The sequence below is a fragment of the Cherax quadricarinatus genome, chromosome 56 (genome assembly GCF_038502225.1).
Source record: "Cherax quadricarinatus isolate ZL_2023a chromosome 56, ASM3850222v1, whole genome shotgun sequence".
NCBI lineage: Eukaryota > Metazoa > Arthropoda > Malacostraca > Decapoda > Parastacidae > Cherax > Cherax quadricarinatus.
Genome location: NC_091347.1, coordinates 361,764 through 385,846, shown reverse-complemented (window position 1 = coordinate 385,846; position 24,083 = coordinate 361,764). Strand labels below are relative to the sequence as shown.

The 24,083-nt window shown below is 39.4% G+C and overlaps 1 protein-coding gene across 4 annotated transcripts in view; it reads right to left on the bottom strand.

The window, feature by feature from the left end:
* Positions 1-24,083, bottom strand: part of Grip84 (Gamma-tubulin ring protein 84) — a 176,122-nt gene that overhangs the window by 141,339 nt on the left and 10,700 nt on the right. For 3 of the 4 annotated variants that reach the window (XM_070096997.1, XM_070096999.1, XM_070096998.1), the window contains exon 2: positions 10,389-10,461. In XM_070096997.1, the coding sequence (XP_069953098.1) occupies positions 10,389-10,441 (53 nt within the window). In that variant the 5' untranslated portion in view covers positions 10,442-10,461. The remainder of the gene's footprint in view (positions 1-10,388; positions 10,462-24,083) is intronic. The other variant, XM_070097000.1, reaches the window with a different exon arrangement.

Here is a 24,083-nt window from a genome sequence, read left to right as displayed (position 1 = left end):
TATGTTCACTATCTTCAACCACTGATGCATATTACATACATAACATTATTATACAGTAAAGTCCCTCTATTCACAATATCTGTAACAGCTGGAAGTTTTTTTTTTTTTTTGTGGTAGGGAAATCCTCATTATCCTAAGCAACATCACTTGTGCTCTGCACCACCCCAGCCTGGTTGTGTACAGGCTCAGCAGCCTTGGCCCCTTGTTAATGCAACATCCACACTATATTGCTCTGTTGTTATCCTATCCTTGGATTTTTCTCAACCATCATGTTTCTTAAGTATTATTAGTGAGCAAATTAATTTTTACACCGAGAAAAAGATTTTTTTTTTTTTTATTATCACACTGGCCGATTCCCACCAAGGCAGGGTGGCCCGAAAAAGAAAAACTTTCACCATCATTCACTCCATCACTGTCTTGCCAGAAGGGTGCTTTACACTACAGTTTTTAAACTGCAACATTAACACCCCTCCTTCAGAGTGCAGGCACTGTACTTCCCATCTCCAGGACTCAAGTCCGGCCTGCCGGTTTCCCTGAACCCCTTCATAAATGTTACTTTGCTCACACTCCAACAGCACGTCAAGTATTAAAAACCATTTGTCTCCATTCACTCCTATCAAACACGCTCACGCATGTCTGCTGGAAGTCCAAGCCCCTCGCACACAAAACCTCCTTTACCCCCTCCCTCCAACCTTTCCTAGGCCGACCCCTACCCCGCCTTCCTTCCACTACAGACTGATACACTCTTGAAGTCATTCTGTTTCGCTCCATTATCTCTACATGTCCGAACCACCTCAACAACCCTTCCTCAGCCCTCTGGACAACAGTTTTGGTAATCCCGCACCTCCTCCTAACTTCTAAACTACGAATTCTCTGCATTATATTCACACCACACATTGCCCTCAGACATGACATCTCCAGTGCCTCCAGCCTTCTCCTCGCTGCAACATTCATCACCCATGCTTCACACCCATATAAGAGCGTTGGTAAAACTATACTCTCATACATTCCCCTCTTTGCCTCCAAGGACAAAGTTCTTTGTCTCCACAGACTCCTAAGTGCACCACTCACCCTTTTCCCCTCATCAATTCTATGATTCACCTCATCTTTCATATAGACCCATCCGCTGACACATCCACTCCCAAATATCTGAATACATTCACCTCCTCCATACTCTCTCCCTCCAATCTGATATCCAATCTTTCATCACCTAATCTTTTTGTTATCCTCATAACCTTACTCTTTCCTGTATTCACTTTTAATTTTCTTCTTTTGCATACCCTACCCAATTCATCCACCAATCTCTGCAACTTCTCTTCAGAATCTCCCAAGAGCACAGTGTCATCATCAAAGAGCAACTGTGACAGCTCCCGCTTTATGTGCGATTCTTTATCTTTTAACTCCACACCTCTTGCCAAGACCCTCGCATTTACTTCTCTTACAACTCCATCTATAAATATATTAAACAACCACGGTGACATCATACATCCTTGTCTAAGGCCTACTTTTACTGGGAAATAATTTCCCTCTTTCCTACATACTCTAACTTGAGCCTCACTATCCTTGTAAAAACTCTTCACTGCTTTCAGTAACCTACCTCCTACACCATACACCTGCAACATCTGCCACATTGCCCCCCTATCCACCCTGTCATACGCCTTTTCCAAATCCATAAATGCAACAAAGACCTCTTTAGCCTTATCTAAATACTGTTCACTTATGTGTTTCACTGTAAACACCTGGTCCACACACCCCCTACCTTTCCTAAAGCCTCCTTGTTCATCTGCTATCCTATTCTCCGTCTTACTCTTAATTCTTTCAATAATAACTCTACCATACACTTTACCAGGTATACTCCACAAACTTATCCACCTATAATTTTTGCACTCTCTTTTGTCCCCTTTGCCTTTATACAAAGGAACTATGCATGCTCTCTGCCAATCCCTAGGTACCTTACCCTCATCCATACATTTATTAAATAATTGCACCAACCACTCCAAAACTATATCCCCACCTGCTTTTAACATTTCTATCTTTATCCCATCAATCCCAGCTGCCTTACCCCCTTTCATTTTACCTACTGCCTCACGAACTTCCCCCACACTCACAACTGGCTCTTCCTCACTCCTACAAGATGTTATTCCTCCTTGCCCTATACACGAAATCACAGCTTCCCTATCTTCATCAACATTCAACAATTCCTCAAAATATTCCCTCCATCTTCCCAATACCTCTAACTCTCCATTTAATAACTCTCCTCTCCTATTTTTAACTGACAAATCCATTTGTTCTCTAGGCTTCCTTAACTTGTTAATCTCACTCCAAAACTTTTTCTTATTTTCAACAAAATTTGTTGATAATATCTCACCCACTCTCTCATTTGCTCTCATTTTACATTGCTTCACCACTCTCTTAACCTCTCTCTTTTTCTCTATATACTCTTCCCTCCTTGCATCACTTCTACTTTGTAAAAACTTCTCATATGCTAACTTTTTCTCCCTTACTACTCTCTTTACATCATCATTCCACCAATCGCTCCTCTTCCCTCCCGCACCCACTTCCTGTAACCACAAACTTCTGCTGAACACTCTAACACTACATTTTTAAACCTACCCCATACCTCTTCGACCCCATTGTCTATGCTCTCACTAGCCCATCTATCCTCCAATAGCTGTTTATATCTTACCCTTACTGCCTCCTCTTTTAGTTTATAAACCTTCACCTCTCTCTTCCCTGATGCTTCTATTCTCCTTGTATCCCATCTACCTCTTACTCTCAGTGCAGCTACAACTAGAAAGTGATCTGATATATCTGTGGCCCCTCTATAAACATGTACATCCTGAAGTCTACTCAACAGTCTTTTATCTACCAATACATAATCCAACAAACTACTGTCATTTCGCCCTACATCATATCTTGTATACTTATTTATCCTCTTCTTCTTAAAATATGTATTACCTATAACTAAACCCCTTTCTATACAAAGTTCAATCAAAGGGCTCCCATTATCATTTACATCTGGCACCCCAAACGTACCTACCACACCCTCTCTAAAAGTTTCTCCTACTTTAGCATTCAGGTTCCCTACCACAATTACTCTCTCACTTGGTTCAAAGGCTCCTATACATTCACTTAACATCTCCCAAAATCTCTCTCTCTCCTCTACATTCCTCTCTTCTCCAGGTGCATACACGCTTATTATGACCCACTATTCGCATCCAACCTTTACTTTAAACCACATAATTCCTGAATTTACACATTCATATTCTCCTTTCTCCTTCCATAACTGATCATTCAACATTACTGCTACCCCTTCCTTTGCTCTAACTCTCTCAGATACTCCAGATTTAATCCCATTTATTTCCCCCTACCGAAACTCCCCTACCCCCTTCAGCTTTGTTTCGCTTAGGGCCAGGACATCCAACTTCTTTTCATTCATAACATCAGCAATCATCTGTTTCTTGTCATCCACACTACATCCATGCATATTCAAGCATCCCAGTTTTATAAAGTTTTTCTTCTTCTCTTTTTTAGTAAATGTCTACAGGAGAAGGGGGTTACTAGCTCATTGCTCCCGGCATTTTAGTCGCCTCATATGACACGCATGGCTTACGGAGGAAAGATTCTTTTCCACTTCCCCATGGACAATAGAAGAAATAAAGAAGAACAAGAGCTATTTAGAAAAAGGAGAAAAACCTAGATGTATGTATATATATATATGCATGTGCGTGTCTGTGAAGTGTGACCAAAGTGTAAGTAGGAGTAGCAAGATATCCCTGTCATCTAGCGTGTTTATGAGACAGAAAAAGAAAAGAAAAAGAGAGAGAGAGACGAAATTGGCTGAAGGAGTGTGATTATTATTCATACTTACAGGTGGTGAATTTTATGTCTTGGTGGCAAGGAATTTTCAGGCTAACAAGTTAACAGTGTGATACATTAAGTAGAGGGAGATTATGACCAGTGTGAATGTTGTACTCTCAAGTGATGATAAGACAGTCTCAGTTGTATGTAACAAAATACTGCAATTACAGAAGCTTGCTACATTTTGTGGCTTCTAGACTTTAAACAAAAAAATAAAATATGATATTGGGCAGCCCCACCATCCATGCTAAAGCAAACTGATACTCAGGTAGTGCCACATGACAGTGTTAAAGCAAAATAATAAAGCAATGTCCAACAATCTTATAGTCTAGTGGGAAAGTTCTTAATGTACAGCCATTTATTTTATGTAGGGGTTAGTTTGATAGATTCAGATATATCGCCTGCACAATATGAAAATCATAGGATAATCAGCCTCAGTTAATTACCAAGCTGCACTGGAATATCCTGACTCACTAAAGCAGATAAACAAAGAGTTACTTGCCAAAGTAGGTGTTTAATGCTGACAAAACAGCCCTATCCTGTAAGAGAATGACACACAATATACGTATACTGTATATTCAAGTCAAAAAAAATGCCTCAGGCTTTAGAAGACCCCTTCTGCTATGTGTAAATGCCACAGGTGATTGCAAAATCAAACAAACAGGTGTTACTACTGTATATCATTCTTTAAACCCATTTGCATTTAAAGGCAATGGCAAGACATTTGCCAATTCTCCAGAAATCAAATCATAAGGCATGAGCCTGCAAAGTAATTTCTAAGGAATGATTCAATGGATGATTGGTATCCAGTGACAGAGCATCTAGAATCAAGGCAGTTATCTATTACAACTATTCCTAAGGGACAATATATGTGCTCCTGTTCACCAATCTGGCCCAAGTAATTCGTATCCAAACGATTAAGAGGAGATTTTCCCTCTCCGGACCACATCCATATTACATGAGCCAAGTGTGATTTCTGTCTAAACAAAACAGAAGGGTTTTGATGACATGCTGCAGCATCCATATAGAGAAGTGATAAAGTATTCAGCTCATAAATGCGAATACAGCCTCTCCTCACTTAACGACGGAGTTCCATTCCTAAGACCACGTCTGTAAACTTATCTAATGACCATTTAATCGGTTATAGCCTTATTAATCTTAAGTTAATTTTAAGTTTGCCTGAAATGCTCTGCATACAATGGGCTTTTGGCATGTACACTCAACTATTATATTCCTTTCTACAACCATGTATCATGTCAAAATAAATTTACTATTATTATTATTGTTATTATTCTTATTAAGTGACAAGCATACAATAATGGTAGTGGGTTTGTGTCAACCATCTTTGATATTCTTTTAATGCCACATTTGCACCACATATAACATTTCTGGTATATTTTTAAATGTTTATACAGTAGTGTACTGTATATTGTAACAAATAGAATAGAGGATATCAACTTTAATACAGCCTCTCCTCACTTAACAACGGGGTTCCATTCCTAAGACCACATTGTTAAACGAATTCGTCGCTAAGTGAGGATCATACTATAATGGTAGTGAGTTTGTGTCAACTATCTTTGAAATTGTTTTAATGTCACCTTTGCACCATTTATAACATTTCTAGTATACAGTGGACCCCCGGTTAACGATATTTTTCACTCCAGAAGTATGTTCAGGTGCCAGTACTGACCGAATTTGTTCCCATAAGAAATATTGTGAAGTAGATTAGTCCATTTCAGACCCCCAAACATACACGTACAAATGCACTTACATAAATACACTTACATAATTGGTCACATTTGGAGGTAATCGTTATGCGGGGGTCCACTGTATTTTTAAATGTTTATACAGTAGCATATGGTATAATGAAATAAACAGAATAGAGGAAATCATCTCTAATATACATTATTTAGGTATGAATAACTGGTCAGAGAGCCCGTCGTAAGTCCAAGGCGTTGGTAAGCAAGTACGTCGCTAAGTGAAGAGAGGCTGTATATAGGGCTAAATGCTGAACATGGTGGGATGTATGGGCAAGTCATCTAACACTTGCTGCTCCCTTGTCTTGTCACCTAGCAGTTAATGGATCTTGTGGGTTTCATCCTGGGAGAAAACTTACAAAAGACCCCAATCTCAAAAATCCACACTGATTGGTTTTCTCAGGTTATCCAGGGTTATCATCCTTATGGTTGCTAATCTGGATAAATTCTTCAAGATAACCTTATTGAAGGATGAAATAAGAAATTTAATCTGCAAAATCTGCCAAGTGTTGATGAGTGAATTCCATAATATTCTGGATAATTACAAGTGAATCTATGAATGGAGCAGAGCATAAGATCCAAGATAAATGAAGAATGGCTGTTCTCCACAGTGAAATGCACTGAAGATTTCAACTTGCAGTCAAGTAGGTGCCCCCCTCAGTCTCCAAGTTCCATCAGTCTTCATTCACACAATTCCTTAACTCCAATATCATCACAGCAACAACTTCAGTCAACATCTCAGAGAATACAGCTGTAACTACCTCAAGTACCACCCCTAGCAAACACCTCTTCTGCTAACCTCTGGTACCACTCCAGGAAATACCTCTTCTGCTACCACTGGTACCACCCCAGCAAACACTTCTACCACTACCATGGACACCACCCCAGCAAACACTTCTACTGCTACCATGGGCACCACTCCAGCAAACACTTCTACCACTACCATGGACACCACCCCAACAAACACTTCTATCACTACCATGGGCACCACCTCAGCAAACACCTCTATCATCATCTATGAAATTACCACTTCGTTTTCTACGTGTGTGCCAACTGTAAAAAGAGAATTTGTCTTTGGGAAGTCACCACCACTACCATGTGAAATAAATCATGTATTTTGAGTATGGCAGTCTTGTAAAAACAAAACACTTATTTTTTAGCTTGGGACTGCACCATATTTTTCACCCAAGATGTTTAGTTCAAATAACACTGCTTTCATACAGCATTCTGTTTTTTGAGGACCTTATATAGCATCGTGCAAGTCAACTGTATAACTCTGCATATATGCAGCACAGCAAGGTCTCAGGTATACACTGCAATGCACTACACAGTGATTAACCCTTTCAGTGGTTGTTACACAGAACTACATCATTGAGGCCAGGGTCCCTCAGGTAGTTCTGCATCATGAACTTACTGAGATAAGCTATGAGCAGTAAATTTTGGCCTAGATATAAGAGAATGGGTATGTGCAGAGAGTACGCACAGTATTAAAAAAAATTCTGCCCCACAAGGTCCATGATGGGAAAAGCAAAACTCTGACAATGTATGGTTTAAATAGAGTAAATTATGACCAATCATTCCTGGTTAAATTTTCTTATCGCAGAAATAGAGTAAATCTTCTGTTTTTGTGGGATTATGAAATCAACATGTTAGGCAAGTGCAATATTGGAGACACCTGGGGATGTGATCAATGAAGAGGGGAAATGCTGTTTTAGTGCCCTTTTGCACTTTATAGGATAAATATTATAACAGAAAGGGAGGTTTCTTGTGCTCAACTGATAAAATGAAAGGTATACTAGCAAAATAGCAAAGAATTTGGTCAAATGGAGCAATAGAATTGGCTTCAAAATGGTAATCCCTAAATGACCAAAAATGATTACTTCAACATCAACTTCACATAAAACACAGTGGATATAATGAAATTAAAATATCAAGTGAATTTAATAAATTAATTGATGACAATAATTTTTCAACTACACTTGAAATATGAACAGGAGAATCTATGCAAAATACGAATAAAAAACTCAATAATGGGACTAAAAGTCAACGAAATCACCAATGCGTACAGTAGGGCCCAGCTTTTTGGTGTTCCGCTAATACGGCAATTTCAAATGACCAAAACTTTCTATACAGCGAATGGTCTTTCAAATACAGTGCCCACCACTCGGTTTGTTTACATTCCCCGTGAGCACATCTCTCTATTATGTAATAATAATCACTCTTGGGCACATTAAATGTCTTATTTTACGTCAATATGGACATTTTCATTAATCTATCTATGACATTTTCTTCAAAATTATATAAGAAACACATTACATAGCATATAAACATGCTGTTTATATGCTATGGAGGTGTGGTTGCCAGGTGGAGGGAAAACATTATGTAATACTAATAATAACCGCTTTCGGGCACATTAAATGTCTTATTTTACGTTAATATACACAATTTCATTAATCCATCTATGATATTTTCTTAAAAATTATATATGAAACACATTACTACATAGCATATAAACGTTTTATGTTTATATACTATGGAGGTGTGGTAGCTGGGCGACGGGAAAACATTACGTCACTCCCCTTAATACATAACGCTTTTGTTTACAATTCTCAGCATGAATTATTCATTACTTCTCCCTTTGTTTAGGTTGGCATCTAAAGGTAACTGTTATAAATGATTAAACTCAGTGAACATGGTATGTCGATGGTAAAAATATGGCTCTGGGCCACATTAAATGTCGTGTAGCTCTGTTGGCAAGTGTAGGTACGTAGCGCAGGCAGACTACATACCTACATTAATATAACTGATGCTTATACATATGTGTACCTGTACCTAAGTAAATTTACACACTATGCTGGCATGCGGGTACACATTAAAATCACTGAGTGTCTTATTAGTCTTGAAGATGCCATAATAATGATGATAATAATAATAATAACAATAATAATCACTCTGAGGAGCATTAAATATCGTATAAAATGTTAATACATATAGACATTCTGCTTAATCCATCTAAATACACCCCACAGAATAAATTAACGTAAATATGAGATGTGGTCTAAGTAGTAGGTTGGTAAACAGCAACTGCCCAGGGAGGTACTACTGTCCTGCTAAGTGAGTGTAAAATGAAAGCCTGTAATTTTTTACATGATGGAAGGATTGCTGGTGTCTTTGGTCTGTCTCATAAACAAGCAAGATTTCAGGTACGTCTTGCTACTTCTACTTACACTTAGGTCACACTACACATACATGTACGTACAAGCATATATGTACACACCCCTCTGGGTTTTCTGCTATTTTCTTTATAGTTCTTGTTCTTGTTTATTTCCTCTTATCTCCATGGGGAAGTGGAACAGAACTCTTCCTCCGTAAGCCATGCGTGTTGTAAGAGGCGACTAAAATGCCAGGAGCAAGGGGTTAGTAACCCCTTCTCCTGTATAAATTACTAAATTTAAAAAGAGAAACTTTCGTTTTTCTTTTTGGCCACCCTGCCTTGGTGGGATATGGCCGGTTTGTTGAAAAAAAAAAAATGAGATGTGGTAGCCAGGCGACTTGTAGGACTTGTGGTAGCCAGATGACTTGTAGGACTTGTGGCAGCCAGGCAACTTGTAGTCCAACATCAGAGAAAAATGTGTACACTATAATATTCCTTTCATATGCCTTCACTCAGGGCATCATTTCTTCTAAAAATGGTGTTACATGAGAATGGGAGTGTTTCTCTTTATTTATTCTACTATATCAATGCAGAGACAACTTGTACACAATGTAAAGTGACGAAAACCAAACGTGTTTGTCTGGTTTGTTTACATTATGTGGGTGGGGTGGGGAGGGCTGCCCTTTCTGGCTACCCATACTTCCCAAACCTGACTTCCTACAAATAAGACTCACCTCTCACCCTACATTAGACTACAATTATCTGAAGGTAATTAATGAATGTACTGTATATGTATTTTATCACTCTGGGGTGCTTTAATTAAATGTTGTAATGTATTACGTATGGGTGGGGGTGGGATCACCAGGCTGGCTACAATACATCCCAAACCTGACTTCCTACAAATAAAACTTGCCTATCACCCTACATTACATTTTATTGTCTTTAATGCCTAGTTCTATTGCTAACGTAATATATGTTAGTGTAAATTTTTTATCTGGCGTTTATATGCATTTATAAGTGGGAAAAAATGGTGTTCTGCTTTCCGGCGATGTCTGCTTTCCGGCAGTAGCCTGAAACCTAACCTGCCGTATAAGTGGGACCCTACTGTATACAGTATTGCATGTAAACCGCTAACTTTGTGCCTGAGTAAATTTTGTACTTTTAGTGTCATTACCTTCAGAAAAAGATTCTCTACCATTCCAGAATAAAATATTTATACATATTAAAAAAATAAAAAGGCTACATGCAAGTTACTTACCTACAGTATTTTTAACTGTATTTCATAAATGTATAACCCGTGACCCTATCAAACTATGTTTTTAATTGTAATGCTACAGATTTGTACAACTATAATGCTTCATAATTGAAATGTTCAAATTTCATTGTTTAAAATACTCAATTATACTTTATATTGTAAACTGTTTACTGTAATTTTTACCACTATTATTATTATTATTATTATACATCAAATGATTGACAAAAATTCTTTAAATTTTACAGTATTGCAGTTGTACCTTCATACATACTAATTTTCTTCCAATACTCACTACTCTATAAATTCCAAAATAGATTACTATGGATGGCATTATCAGCTATTTCATTAGTTTTCTACTTACCCTAAAAGAGAAAACAGTTCACTCACATGGTGATGAATTTTGAACTCACTCATAATGTCAGAGTGCTGTGATCCTGAAATTAGAAATATACATTAACAAAACTACATCATGATTAAACATGGTTACTCATGGTAACACAATGGCAGATACCAACAACATGAAATATGAGAAAATATAGGCTATGGCATTATATTGTGAAGACATTCTGTCTACCATGGACTTTATCAATTCACATAAAGAACAAGACAGGAGTACAGTGGAACCTCAGCATATGACCAGCTCCCTACTCGAACAAAGCTCAGCACTCGACCAAACAAATATGACCTGCCAGAACTTTGCTGTAAACTATTTCGTGTTTCTTCACATTTATTGGTGTTTTTTTTTTATTTGTATATATAAGTCACCATGGGGCCTACGAAGATTAGTGATAACAGCCAAGCAAACAGAAAATTGGGTGGGAAGAACATGTTCGATACTCAAACGAAGCGGCACTTGAACAGCCTTCTGGAATAAATTAAGGTCACATACTGAGGTTCCACTGTAATTGCAGAGGTTGGCTACTCACATGCAACTCCTTGACCTCATTGTTTCACCTCAGAGCCTCTCTCCAACCCCATAAATACCCATGTCTTGGTCTCCTGTGTGAATGAACTGATAAAGTCCCTGGTGAATGAAACAGCTTCACAATAAAATGTGCCCTACATTGTATGTCTTATGAGCATGGTTATTCATACATGTACAGTACTGTACATCTGAACTCACAAATTCAAAGAATTTAAACTCCTGGATATCCCCTGCAAATACCACAAACTTCTGCTTCAGATTTAGGCTCATTTTGTTTCAGAGGACAAATATTTTTAAATATTGCTCTGATCTCATTAAGAGAGCTGGTAAGAAATTTGGATATGACAAATCCATGAGGTACTTTTCAAATTAAATCCTATGGATTGTTTTCAATTTAAGGGTCATGCACCAAATACAAAAAAAATGGGCAGTAAAAAAAATCTCAGATAACAAAGGCTACTCACTGGAGGCTCATCGGCAAAGAGTTAGATACTCTAACTGCAACATCCAATTTAGAAAGCTGGTGAATTTGGGGGTTTGACTGTACAGTACAGTGGCCCCTCAATAATCGTCCGGCCTGAAAGTCGTCCATTTCGGAAATACTGTAGTCCTGTTATTTTGTCTAAATATTGGCTCGCAAATGGTCCAGTAACTCGCTAATAGTCCTTCGTCCCGGACGCGTACTCACGCTCTGAGCCGCCTGGGCCTTCCCTTCCCAGCCAGTGTGCCATTGTTTACCAGTGAGAGACGGTCCCCTCACATGCTCCAGCGAAATATTTCATAATACAGTGGACCCCCGCTTTACGATCAGCTCCCAATGCGACCAATTATGTAAGTGTATTTATGTAAGTGCGTTTGTACGTGTATGTTTGGGGGTCTGAAATGGACTAATCTAATTCACAATATTCCTTATGGGAACAAATTCGTTCAGTAATGGCACCTGAACATACTTCTGGAATGAAATAATATCGTAAACCGGGGGTCCACTCTGTATTCCATTTATTTTAGTGCTTGCAAGTTATTTAAGTGCTAAATAAGCTACCATGGCTCCAAAGAAAGCTCCTAGTGCCAAGCCTTTGGTAAAGAAGGTGAGAAATACGACTGAATTTAAGAAAAACATCATTGAACAATATGATAGTGGCGTACGTGTGGGTGAACTGGCTAGGATGTATAACAAATCCCGTACAACCATATCTTCCATCATAGCCAAGAAAAAGGAAATCAAGGATGCTGTTGTTGCAAAGGGGGTAAATATGCTGACAAAAATGAGATCACCAGTACTCGAAGATGTTGAGAAGTTATTATTGGTGTGGATAAACGAGAAACAATTAGCAGGAGATAGTCTTATGACGTTGCTTATTTGTGAAAAGGCTAGGCAGTTGCATGACGATTTGGTAAAGAAATTGCCTGCAACTAGTGGTGATGTGAGTGAATTTAAGGCCAGCAAAGGCTGGTTCGAGAGATTTAAGAAGTGTACTAGCATACACAGTGTGATAAGGCATGGTGAGGCTGCCAGTTCGGACCAAAAAGTGGCTGAAAAATATGTGCAGGAACTCAAGGAGTACATAGAGGCTGAAAGACTGAAACCTGAACAAGTGTTCAATTGTGACGAAACAGGTCTCTTTTGGGAGAAAATGCCAAAGAGGACCTACATTACTCAGGAAGAAAAGGCGCTGCCAGGACACAAGCCTATGAAAGACAGGCTGACGCTAATGTTCTGTGCTAATGCTAGTGGGGATTTCAAAGTGAAGCCGTTACTAGTGTACCATTCTGAAAATCCCAGTATGTTCAAGAAAAACAAGGTTATGAAGAGTAAATTGTGTGTGTTTTGGAGATCTAATAGTAAGGCATGGGTCACAAGGGAAATTTTCGTCGAGTGGTTCGATGAAGCGTTTGGCCCTAGTGTGAAGAATTACCTCCTGGAAAAGAAATTGGATCTCAAGTGCCTCCTAGTAATGGACAATGCACCTCTTCATCCTCCAAACTTGGATGACCTAATTCTGAAGGAGTTTGGGTTCATCACAGTAAAGTTCTTGCCCCCGAATACAACTCCTCTCCTCCAGCCCATGGACCAGCAAGTCATTTCAAACTTTAAAAAACTCTACACCAAAGCAATGTTTGAAAGGTGCTTGAATGTGACCTCAGACACTCACTTGACCCTACAAGATTTTTGGAAAGAACACTTCAGTATTCTCCATTGCGTAAGCCTTATAGGTAAGGCTTGGGAGGGAGTGACTACCAGGACTTAGAACTCTGCTTGGAGAAAATTGTGGCCAGATTGTGTCCACAAGAGGGATTTTGAAGGGTTTGAGGCAGCCCCTGATGAGCCTATGTCAGTTGTAAACTCTATTGTTGCACTGGGGAGTTCCATGGGGTTGGATGTGAGTTTGGAGGATGAGGAAGAGTTGGTGGAGGACCACAACTAAGAGCTAACCACTGAGGAGCTGCAAGAGCTTCAGCAGGAAGAGCAACAGATCGCAGCTCGGAATCTTGCTGCAGAGGAGGAGGAAGAGAGATGGAAGAAGGTGCCTTCTTCAAAAATTAAGGAGATTTTTGAAATGTGGGGTAGGATGGAAAGATTTATGGAGAAACATCACCCAGAGAAGGATGTTGCAAGCCATATCGGCAACTTGTACAGTGACAGAGTCTTGGCCCATTTTAGGGAAGCTTTAAAGAGACGCCAGAAACAGAGCTCTCTAGACAGTTTTTTTGCGAGACAGGACTCCAGTGACTCTCAAGGTGGTCCTAGTGGCATTAAGAAATAGAGAAGAGAAGTAACCCCAGAAAAGTAATTGGTACCTGAGGTGTTGATGGAAGGGGATTCCCCTTTCAAACAGTAAATCATCCAATCTGTCTCCTTCTCCAGTCTTCCATACACAAAGAAGAATCGCCAATAAAGGCAAGTGTTATTCTGTTAATGTTTAATTCATCATGTGCCATTGTATTGTTTATGTACTACATCTATATTTCATGTAAAAAAAATTTTTTTGATACTTCTGGGCGTCAGGAACGGATTTATTGAATTTAAATATTTCTTATGGGGAAAATCGATTCGTAAATCGTCCATTTCGACAATAGTCCCACTTCCAGGAACGGATTATGAACGATAACTGAGGGACCACTGTATTTCATAATGTGTATTACAACACAACCTAGTATCCAATATATTCATTCAGAATTATCACACTATGAATACAGTGGACCCCCGCATACCGATTTTAATCCGTGCAAGAGGGCTCATTGGTATGCGAAATAATCGGTATGCGAATGAATTTTCCCCATAAGAAATAATGGAAATCAAATTAATCCGTGCAAGACACCCAAAAGTATGAAAAAAAAAATTTTACCACATGAAATATACATTTTCCTACACACAAAGAGGATACATGCACAATAGTAGAGTAGTACATGCACAGTATATATTGTGCATGTACTAGTCTGCTAAATGAAGAATAAATGACACTTACCTTTATTGAAGATGCAGCAATGACTGATGAGACACTGTGTCCTGGGAGTGCGTTTTCCTCCTGAGTACTCTAGGTCCTGTTTGGCATTTTCTTCCAAAACAGGCCTTATCACACTGTGTATGTCACTACGATTCTTAAATCTCTCAAACCAACCTTTGCTGGCTTTAAATTCACCAATATGAGCACTAGTTCCAGGCATTTTTCCCTGTTCACCTGGGTGTTAGTCGACTGGTGTGGGTTGCATCCTGGGAGACAAGATTAAGGACCCCAATGGAAATAAATTAGACAGTCTTCGATGACACTGACTTTTTTGGGTTATCCTGGGTGGCAAATCCTCTGGGGTTAATTGTTTCTTGGTATATTCTCAATAAGCCACACCAACAACAGTGCTACAGCAGCAGCAGACGATGCTACAGCAGCAGCAGACGATGCTACAGCAGCAGCAAACGATGCTACAGCAGCAGCAGCAGCTGACAGTGCAGCAGCAGCAGACGATGCTACAGCAGCAGCAGCAGCAGCTGTACTACCAATAGTAGCGATGGTTGATTGGGGTTCATTATACAACCTGGCCAGCTCGGAGACACGCACTCCACTTTCATACTTATCAATGATCTTTTTCTTCATCTCTATAGTAATTCTCACCCTTATTGCTGTAGGGTTGGCACTAGAAGCTTTCTTGGGGCCCATGGTCACTTATTTTCCAGATAAAATCACCAAAAACACTGTAATAATACGAAATGTTACGATTGTATGCTTGGATGCTACCGCGGAGGCTGGCTGGTAAACAATGCCACCGGCGGAACATGTGAGGCTGGCTAAGGCGCACATTGGACGCGTCTCAGACGAACAGCGGTGAGCGGGTTTTTGAGCGGTATGCGAGGCAAAATTTTTGCGATTAAAGTGAGCGGTATGCGGAATAAACGGTATGTGATGCCAACGGTATGCGGGGGTCCACTGTATATGATGAATTTGCTGAAATTTGAATACCAATAATTAACATGTGGTACTGTACATACAGTAAGTCAGTATAATTATATACAGCAACTGGAATACACTAATTAATTTAAACAAAATGATTATAAACTAATACTGTACTTTATTACAGACATACATGTACTGCATCACTATCTACTAAAGCTTTGCAATGTGGCTGGCATAAATACCAAGGTCATGCTTAGTGTGACACATTTTGAAGACACAAGTCATGGGGTACTTGGCATGTGATGCATCCTTCCACACACAATACCACACAATATTGTACGAGCAAACCCCACCGAACACCTACCCTTAGAGTGAAGTTATCTTGCACTGTAATTGGGCCAACTTTATTTTGCAATTGCAAAGTTTGGGCAAATACCCAACAGAAGAAGGAAGAAGAAGTTTGGGCCAACACCATTTGATAGTTACAGAATAACAAAGATAGGGGAGTAGGAACCCACGTCAACAACAAGAGAGAAGGAACCGAGAGCACTGGAGCAACTGTCATTCAAAGTCTGAGTGGGTGAACTATCAACACTGCAAGTTAAAAACCTTTGGTAGCCACATCTAGACACTCAGGCAATCTTAGAAATATTTCAGCCACTGGAAGGGTTAAAATCCTTTCAGTTGGTGTGACAAACCCCATAACATGGCAACTCACAGGAGCAATGGGAGAGATCCAGACAATGATTCCCTTCCTACTTCTCCAAAAGCAAATGAGCAGTGGTGAGTATAGTCAGGTATCATGGCTTTCTCAATACAGTGGACCCCCGCCTTACGAACGCATCACGTTACGTTAAATCCGCCATACGAAGCATTTGAACGCAAAAATTTTGCCTTGCCTCACGATAAAAATCTCGCCTTACGTGATTCATCTAGGATGAGTCCCACGTGTAGCCTCAGTGCCAGTGTTTACAAGCCAGCCAGTGTGGTCGCATCTACCTGGAGGTTACCTGGAGGTTATTCCGGGGATCAACGCCCCCGCGGCACGGTCCATGACTAGGCCTCCCGATGGATCAGGGCCTGATCAACTAGGCTGTTACTGCTGGCCGCACGCAGTCCAACGTACGAGCCACAGCCCGGCTGATCCGGCACTGACTTTAGGTATCTGTCCAGCTCTCTCTTGAAGGCAGCCAGGGGTTTATTGGCAATTCCCCTAATGCTTGATGGGAGGCTGTTAAACAGTTTTGGGCCCCAGACACTTATGGTGTTTTCCCTTAGTGTACCAATGGCGCCCCTACTTTTTATTGGGGGCATTTTGCATCGCCTGCCCAGTCTTTTACTTTCGTAGAGAGTGATTTCTGTGTGCAGATTTGGGACCATTCCTTCCAAGATTTTCCAAGTGTAGATTATGATATATCTCTCCCTCCTGCGTTCCAACGAGTACAAGTCAAGTGCTTCCAAGCGTTCCCAGTAGTTAAGGTGCTTGACAGAACTTATACGTGCAGTAAAGGATCTCTGTACATCCAGTAGTTGTGAGAGGCAGGAGCGACCTGCCCTGAACCCATGTTGCCCTGGATTGTGCAGATTTTGGGAATCCAGGTGATTTGCAATCCTGCTTCTTAGCACTCTTTCAAAGATTTTTATGATGTGGGACGTCAGAGCTATTGGTCTATAGTTCTTAGCTAATGCTTTGCTGTCACCTTTATGGAGTGGGGCTATATCCGTTGTTTTAAGTGACTGTGGAATTTCACCCATGTCCAAGCTCCTCCTCCATAGTGTACTTAGGGCACGCGAGAGGGGTTTCTTGCAGTTCTTAATGAAAACAGAGTTCCACGAGTCTGGGCCCGGGGCTGAGTGCATAGGCATGTTGTCAATGGCTTTTTCGAAATCTATCGGAGTTAGGGTAATGTCGGAAATCTGGCATACATTTATGGAGTTTTGAGGCTCATTCATGAAGAAATCATTTGGGTCGTCGATCCTCAGACCGATTAGTGGTTCACTAAACACAGAGTCGTACTGGGATTTCAATATTTCACTCATTTCCTTGTTGTCATTTGTGTAAGTCCCATCCTGTCTGAGTAAGGGCCCGATACTAGATGTGGTATTTGCCTTGTTTTTGGCATATGAAAAGAAATATTTTGAATTTCTTTCAATTTCACTAATAGCTTTAAGCTCCTCCTGCCTCTCCTGGTTCCTGTAAGAGTCATTTAGCTTAAGTTCGATAGTTTCCACTTCCCTGGTACATTTCACATTATCCCAGTGTTTTTAGCGCTTGTAACTGCAAAGTAAGTCACAATGGACCCCTGTGGTACAAAGGGCGAGAATTAGTATGGAATTGAAAAAAAGAGATAAAGGAAATGTGTGCAAAGTGGGTTGAACTGCAAACCTTTATGGATGAAAATCACCCTGACACAGCTACTGCAAGCCGTGTTGGCAACCTGTACAATGACAATGTTATGACCCATTTTAGGAAAGTCTTAAAGGAACAGGAGGTACAGAGCTCTATAGACAGATTTGTTGTGCGATAGAGGTCCAGTGACTCTCAAGCTGGTCCTAGTGGCATTAAAAGAAGAAGGCAAGTAACCCTGGAAAAGGACGTGCTGCCTCAAGTCCTAATGGAAGGGGATTCCCCTTCTAAACAATAAACTTCCACACACTCCCCTCCTCCCATCCCATCAATCATCAGCAGATCTTCAATAAAGGTAAGTGTCATGTATTCTATTCTTAGTAGAGTAGTAATTGTGTATATCTTCTTCAGTTTGTGTGTAGTAACCCTTTGAGGGTTTCGGCCGTACTAGTACGGCTTACGACCCAGGGTTTTTGACGTACTAGTATGCCTAAATTCTAGCGCCCTCAAATCTAGTGGGAGAAAGCTGGTAGGCATACATATGAAAGAATGGGTCTATGTGGTCAGTGTGCGCAGTATAAAAAAAAAATCCTGCAGCACACAGTGCATAATGAGAAAAAAAAAAACTGACCATGTTTTTGGAATAAAACAGTGATTTTGCACTGTATTTTCGTATGGTATTTATTGTTGTATTCTAGTTTTCTTGGTCTCATTTTATAGAATGGAAGACATATTACAGAAATTGAGATGATTTTCACTGGTTTTACAATGAAAAGTACCTTGAAATTGAGCTCGAAGTAGCAGAAATGTTCGATTTTTACCAAAGTTCAAAAGTAAACAAATCATGCCAAGCGTCCAATACACGTCAACTGGTGAGTCTAATATTCTTTCACAAGTGTGCTGATATTATTTATACCATTTCTACACTAATGCAGCAGTCTGCATAACAGTAAATCTTCTATTTTTTGTAAGAATAAAAATTGAAAGTGGAAAGCCAAAGAAATACAAGAGGGGCCTGGGGATGTGACTAACGAACAGAGGAAATGTTATTTTAAGTGCCAGGAATGTCATTGTTTATTCTAGACCCTATTTGGAAATTGGCATCTTTTGAAATTTGTTTGAAATTGGCAAAATTGCTAAATTCTGACCACTGTATTGGATAGTTGAAATCAGTAAATGGGTGGTTTCTTGTACTCCTTCAATAGAAAAAATGGAGTTCTAGAGAAACAATTATGATTTTTGTCGGCAAGTACACTGGAATTGACCGAAAATAGGGCTCAAAGTGGGCAAAATCGCCGATGCGTAAACATCGTCGAGACCGCTAACTTCGCAAGAGCATAATTCTGTAAGTTTTCCATCAAATTTCATACTTTTGGTGTCATTATGATCGGGAAAAGATTCTCTATCTTTTCATAAGAAAAAATAATTTTTTTTTTTTTAAATTTGGCCGACCCCGAGAACAAGTCTCGGAGAGGGCCTATCGACCCTCAAAGGGTTAAAATTAATATTTCATGTGGTAAAAAAAATTTTTTTTTTCATACTTTGGGGTGTCTTGCACGGATTAATTTGATTTCCATTATTTCTTGTGGGGAAAATTAATTCGCCTTACGATAATTTCAGCTTATGATGAGCTCTCAGGAACGGATTAATATCATAAGGCAGGGGTCCACTGTATTAGCATTTCCCTTTGGCTTTTTTTTGCTGTTGTAAAATACAGTGAACTTTCCCATAATTACATGTTTGTTCTCATAGGATCTGAAGCCCCAGCTCACAGGGTTCAGTGCACATCTATGCTCAGAGGGGTAATGCCTGTTGTATCCTGAGTATGCACCCCAGCTCTGAGGAACTGGAAGATATTTTTAAAGTATTTTTGGCAAACATATGTATATTTGTAAAGTGTCCTCGTGCACCTTTGTGCCATCAATGTATCCTTTAAACTTTGTGTATCATATTACATAATAAAATACATATAACTATTTGTTCATTGTGGGGTATATACCTTTGAAGAGTTTCGAGAGTTTGTCTACTCTCTGAGCCCGGCCATGGGCCAGGCTTGTCTGGTGCTTGCCTGGTCAACCAGGCTGTTGCTGCTGGAGGCCTGCTGCCCCACATATCCATCACAGCCTGGTTGATCTGGCACCTGGTGAAGATACTTGACTAGTTTCCTCTTGAAGGCTTCTACACTTGTTCCAGCAGTGTTTCTGATATCTTCTGGTAAGATGCTGAAAAGTCTGGGACCCCGGATGTTGATACAGTGTTCCCTTATTGTCCCCACTGCACCCCTGCTCCTCATTGGGTTTATTTTACACTTCCTCCCATATCTCTCACTCCAGTATGTTGTTATGGCAGTGTCCAGATTTGGGACCAAGCCCTCGAGTACCTTCCAAGTATGTATTATCATGTACCTCTCTCTCCTCCGCTCCAATGAGTACATGTTCAAGACTTACAGGCATTCCTAGTAGTTTAGGTGCTTTACTGGCTCAATGTGAGCTGTAAACGATCTCTGTATTTGTTCCAGCTCCGATATTTCTCCTGCCTTGAACGGGACTGTCAGCACTGAGCAATATTCTAAGTGATGAAGCACTGGCGATTTGAAGAGTGTCACCATCGGCATTATTTCCCTTGTTTTGAAAGTTCTCAAAACTATAAATTATAATCTTCAAGTTATACTCCAACTTTATATATCTTTGGAAAGGTCTCATTCAGAGATTATACTGCTCAGTTCAGGCCTTTATATTACAATATGGATACAAGTGCAATGGAAAACATACATCAGTTCATCCTCCAAATTAGAAACCTTTCCTGCAAAGATTGGCAAAGACACTGAATCTGCACCCTGGAAAGTTACAGAATTATGAGGGATAAGACTGAAATGTGAAACAGAAAAATCAGAACTTGCCACAATAGATTCAAGTTAGACAAATTTAAACTTAGGAAGGATATATGAGAGCACTGGCTTGGTAAGAGCTGCAAATCAGAGGAAGAAACTCTCAGGTAACATCACTGAAGCAAGAACTTTAGGAAATTTTAAAAATAAGTTGATCATGGGCTTGCCTAGCATGATGGTAGGCTTATTGCAGCTTCACTACCTTACATTCTCATGCAGTGGCGGCTCATGTATACGCACTGCGGAACTGCAGCACCCCCTATTTTCACTCGATATTATTGATAACATTCAATAGTGAGTTTTTTCCTTTAATTCTGTCTTTATACTCGTACATTATATCATCCTTAAGCTTAATGTCAGTAGCCATCCCCTAGTACAAGAAAAAATTACAAAAATCCTCGTATGGAACTGTGCGCTTCACAGTTCCAGCGACTCGGTGATTGGCTGTTGTGCGCATGCACACATCCGAGATAAGATGCTGCACGCCAGGTAGAGAGAGCACTGTCGCTGATGCAATGCCAACCCTGTTGTGCAAGTGTAAGGTAGTGTTTCTTTTTGATTCAGCAAAGTGTGTTGTGCTTAAAAACCATGTACCATATTCTTGAATGGATCAAGCTTGAACTGTAACAATTTAGGTTTACCTGGAGATACCTGGAGAGAGTTCCGGGGGTCAACGCCCCTGCGGCCCGGTCTGTGACCAGGCCTCCTTAGGTCAGTGTCCCAGGATGCGACCCACACCAGTCGACTAACTCCCAGGTACCCATTTTACTGATGGGGAACATAGACAACAGGTGGAAAGAAACACGTCCAATGTTTCTACTCTGGCTGGGAATCGAACCCAAATATTTTTTTGTTTATGATTTTATCAAGTTTATGTATAAATTTTCTTTTTATATGCTTGTTTCATTTTACACAATATGAAAACAATGGCTAAAAATTTTCTGAAGCAGCACCTCCACTAACTTTAGCTAAGAGCTGCACTGTTCTCATGTTCTTATTACATTTCTCTTCTGTTCATCAATACAGTACATGTACTGTATATTCGTACATAAAATTAACTTTGCCAATTAATTTTTACTGTACAGCCTCTCCTCACTTAATGACTGAGTTCCATTCCTAAAACCACATTGGTAAACGAATTCGTCGCTAAGTGAGGAGCATACTATAATGGTAGTGAGTTTGTGCCAACCATCTTTGATATTCTTTTAATGTCACCTTTGTACCATTTATAACATTTCTATTATATTTTTAAATGTTTATACAGTAACTGGTAACCAGGTATGTATACTCCAGGTATACTGTAATAAACAGTAAAGAGGAAATCAGCTCTAATATACATTATTTAGGTATGCATACTGGTTAGAGAGTCTGTCGTAGAAAAAAAAAGCACATTTTTCTAAGAGCTATAGGATAAAAAAAAAATTTAGGATCAGTACTTACCGAGATATGAGGGCACGAAGCTGGCACTTGGCAATAACCTGACGGCAACATGGAGTGCTGCCGCTTGCAGAAATTCTACATATTTACATAAGTATCATATCATGAAAACCAAGAAAAGTAAAAAAAAGGTAGGTAATATAACCTAATATTACCTACAGTTTCTTTTTTCCATTTTTTTTTTTTTTTTTTTTACTTTTCTTGGTTTTCATGATATGATACTTATGTTTACTGTAAAACATAAGTATCATATCATGAAAACCAAGTAAAAAAAAAAAAATAAATGGAAAAAACGGTAGGTAATATTAGGTTATATTACCTACCGTTTTTTTTTTTTTTTTTTTTTTTTTTTTTTACTTTTCTTGGTTTTCATGATTTGATACTTACTGTAAAACATAAGTATCATATCATGAAAAAAAAAAACGGTAGGTTATATAACCTAATATTACCTACCGTTTTTTCCATTTTTTTTTTTTTACTTTTCTTGGTTTTCATGATAATATGATACTTATGTTTTACAGTAAATCTTTTGATTTCAATGTCAACTGTTGCTTATAGACCAATAATATATACAAAATTATTATCATACTGTCACAAACACACACATACACACTGATAGGTGATTTTGCACACCTGGCTGAATCACACACTATTATCTACAACTACATATATACAAGTACAGTGGACCCCTCAGTTAACACCTGCATCGGATAGCGTCAAAATCGGATAACACCTCGCTTTGGCATAAAAAAATTGGCTCGAATAACACCTAAAAACTGGGTTAGGAGCTTTCGTCCAGAATGTGTTCAATCGGCGCCATGAGTGGGCCTGGCCAGTCACCCAGTCTACCAGCCAGTGCGCCACTGTTTACAAGCCATTGCAGTTGATTCCACATGTACCTGCGATATATTTTGTATTATTCCATTGTTTTTAGTGCTTGTAACTGCTAAATAAGCCACCATGGGCCCCAAGAAAGCTTCTAGTGCCAACCCTGTGGTAAAAAGGGCAAGGGGTACCACTGAACTGAAAAAGGAGATAAGAGAAAAGTACGAGAGTGGAGTATCTCGGAGTTGGAAAAGTTATACAACAAACCCCATTCAACCATCACTACTATCTTGTGCAACAAAAAGGCAATCAAAGAAGCTGTTGTTGCAAAAAGGTGCAAGTGTGATGTACTCAAAGATGTGGAGAGACTGTTGTTGGTGTGGATAAATGAGAAACAATTATCAGGAGATGGTGTTTCACAGTCAATCACATGTGAAAAGGCAAGGCAGTTGCATGAGGATCTTAAGAAAATGTCTCCAAATAGTGCTGCTCTTGATGAATTTAAGGCCAGCAAAGGCTGGTTTGAGAGATTTAAGAATCGTAGTGGCTACACAGTGTGATAAGGCATGGTGAGGCTGCCAGTTCTGACAAAAGAAGTGGCTGAAAAATATGTGCAGGACTTTAACCCTTTCAGGGTCGACAAGCCCTCTCAGAGACTTGTTCTCAAGGTCACCCAAATTTCAAAAAAAAAAAAAAATTTTTTTCTTATGAAAAGATAATCTTTTCCCGATCATAATGACACCAAAAGTATGAAATTTGATGGAAAGCTTACGGAATTATGCTCTCGCGAAGTTAGTGGTCTCGGCGATGTTTACGCATCGGTGATTTTGCCCACTTTGAGCCCTATTTTTGGCCAATTCCAGTGTACTAGTCGACAAAAATCATAACTATTTTGCTAGAACTCTATTTTTTCTATCGAATGAGTACAAGAAACCACCCATTTACCGATTTCAACTATCCAATACAGTGGTCAGAATTTAGCAATTTTGCCAATTTCACACAAATTTCAAAACATGCCCATTTCCGAAAATGGTCCAGAATAAACAAGAAAGACATTCCTGGCACTAAAATAACATTTCTTCTGTTCATTAGTCATGTCCCCACGTCCCTCTTGCATTCTTTTGCTTTCCACTTTGAATTTTTATTCTCACAAAAAAATAGAAGATTTACTGTTATGCAGAATACTGCATTACTGTAGAAATGGTATAAATAATATCAGTGCACTTGTGAAAGAATATTAGACTCAC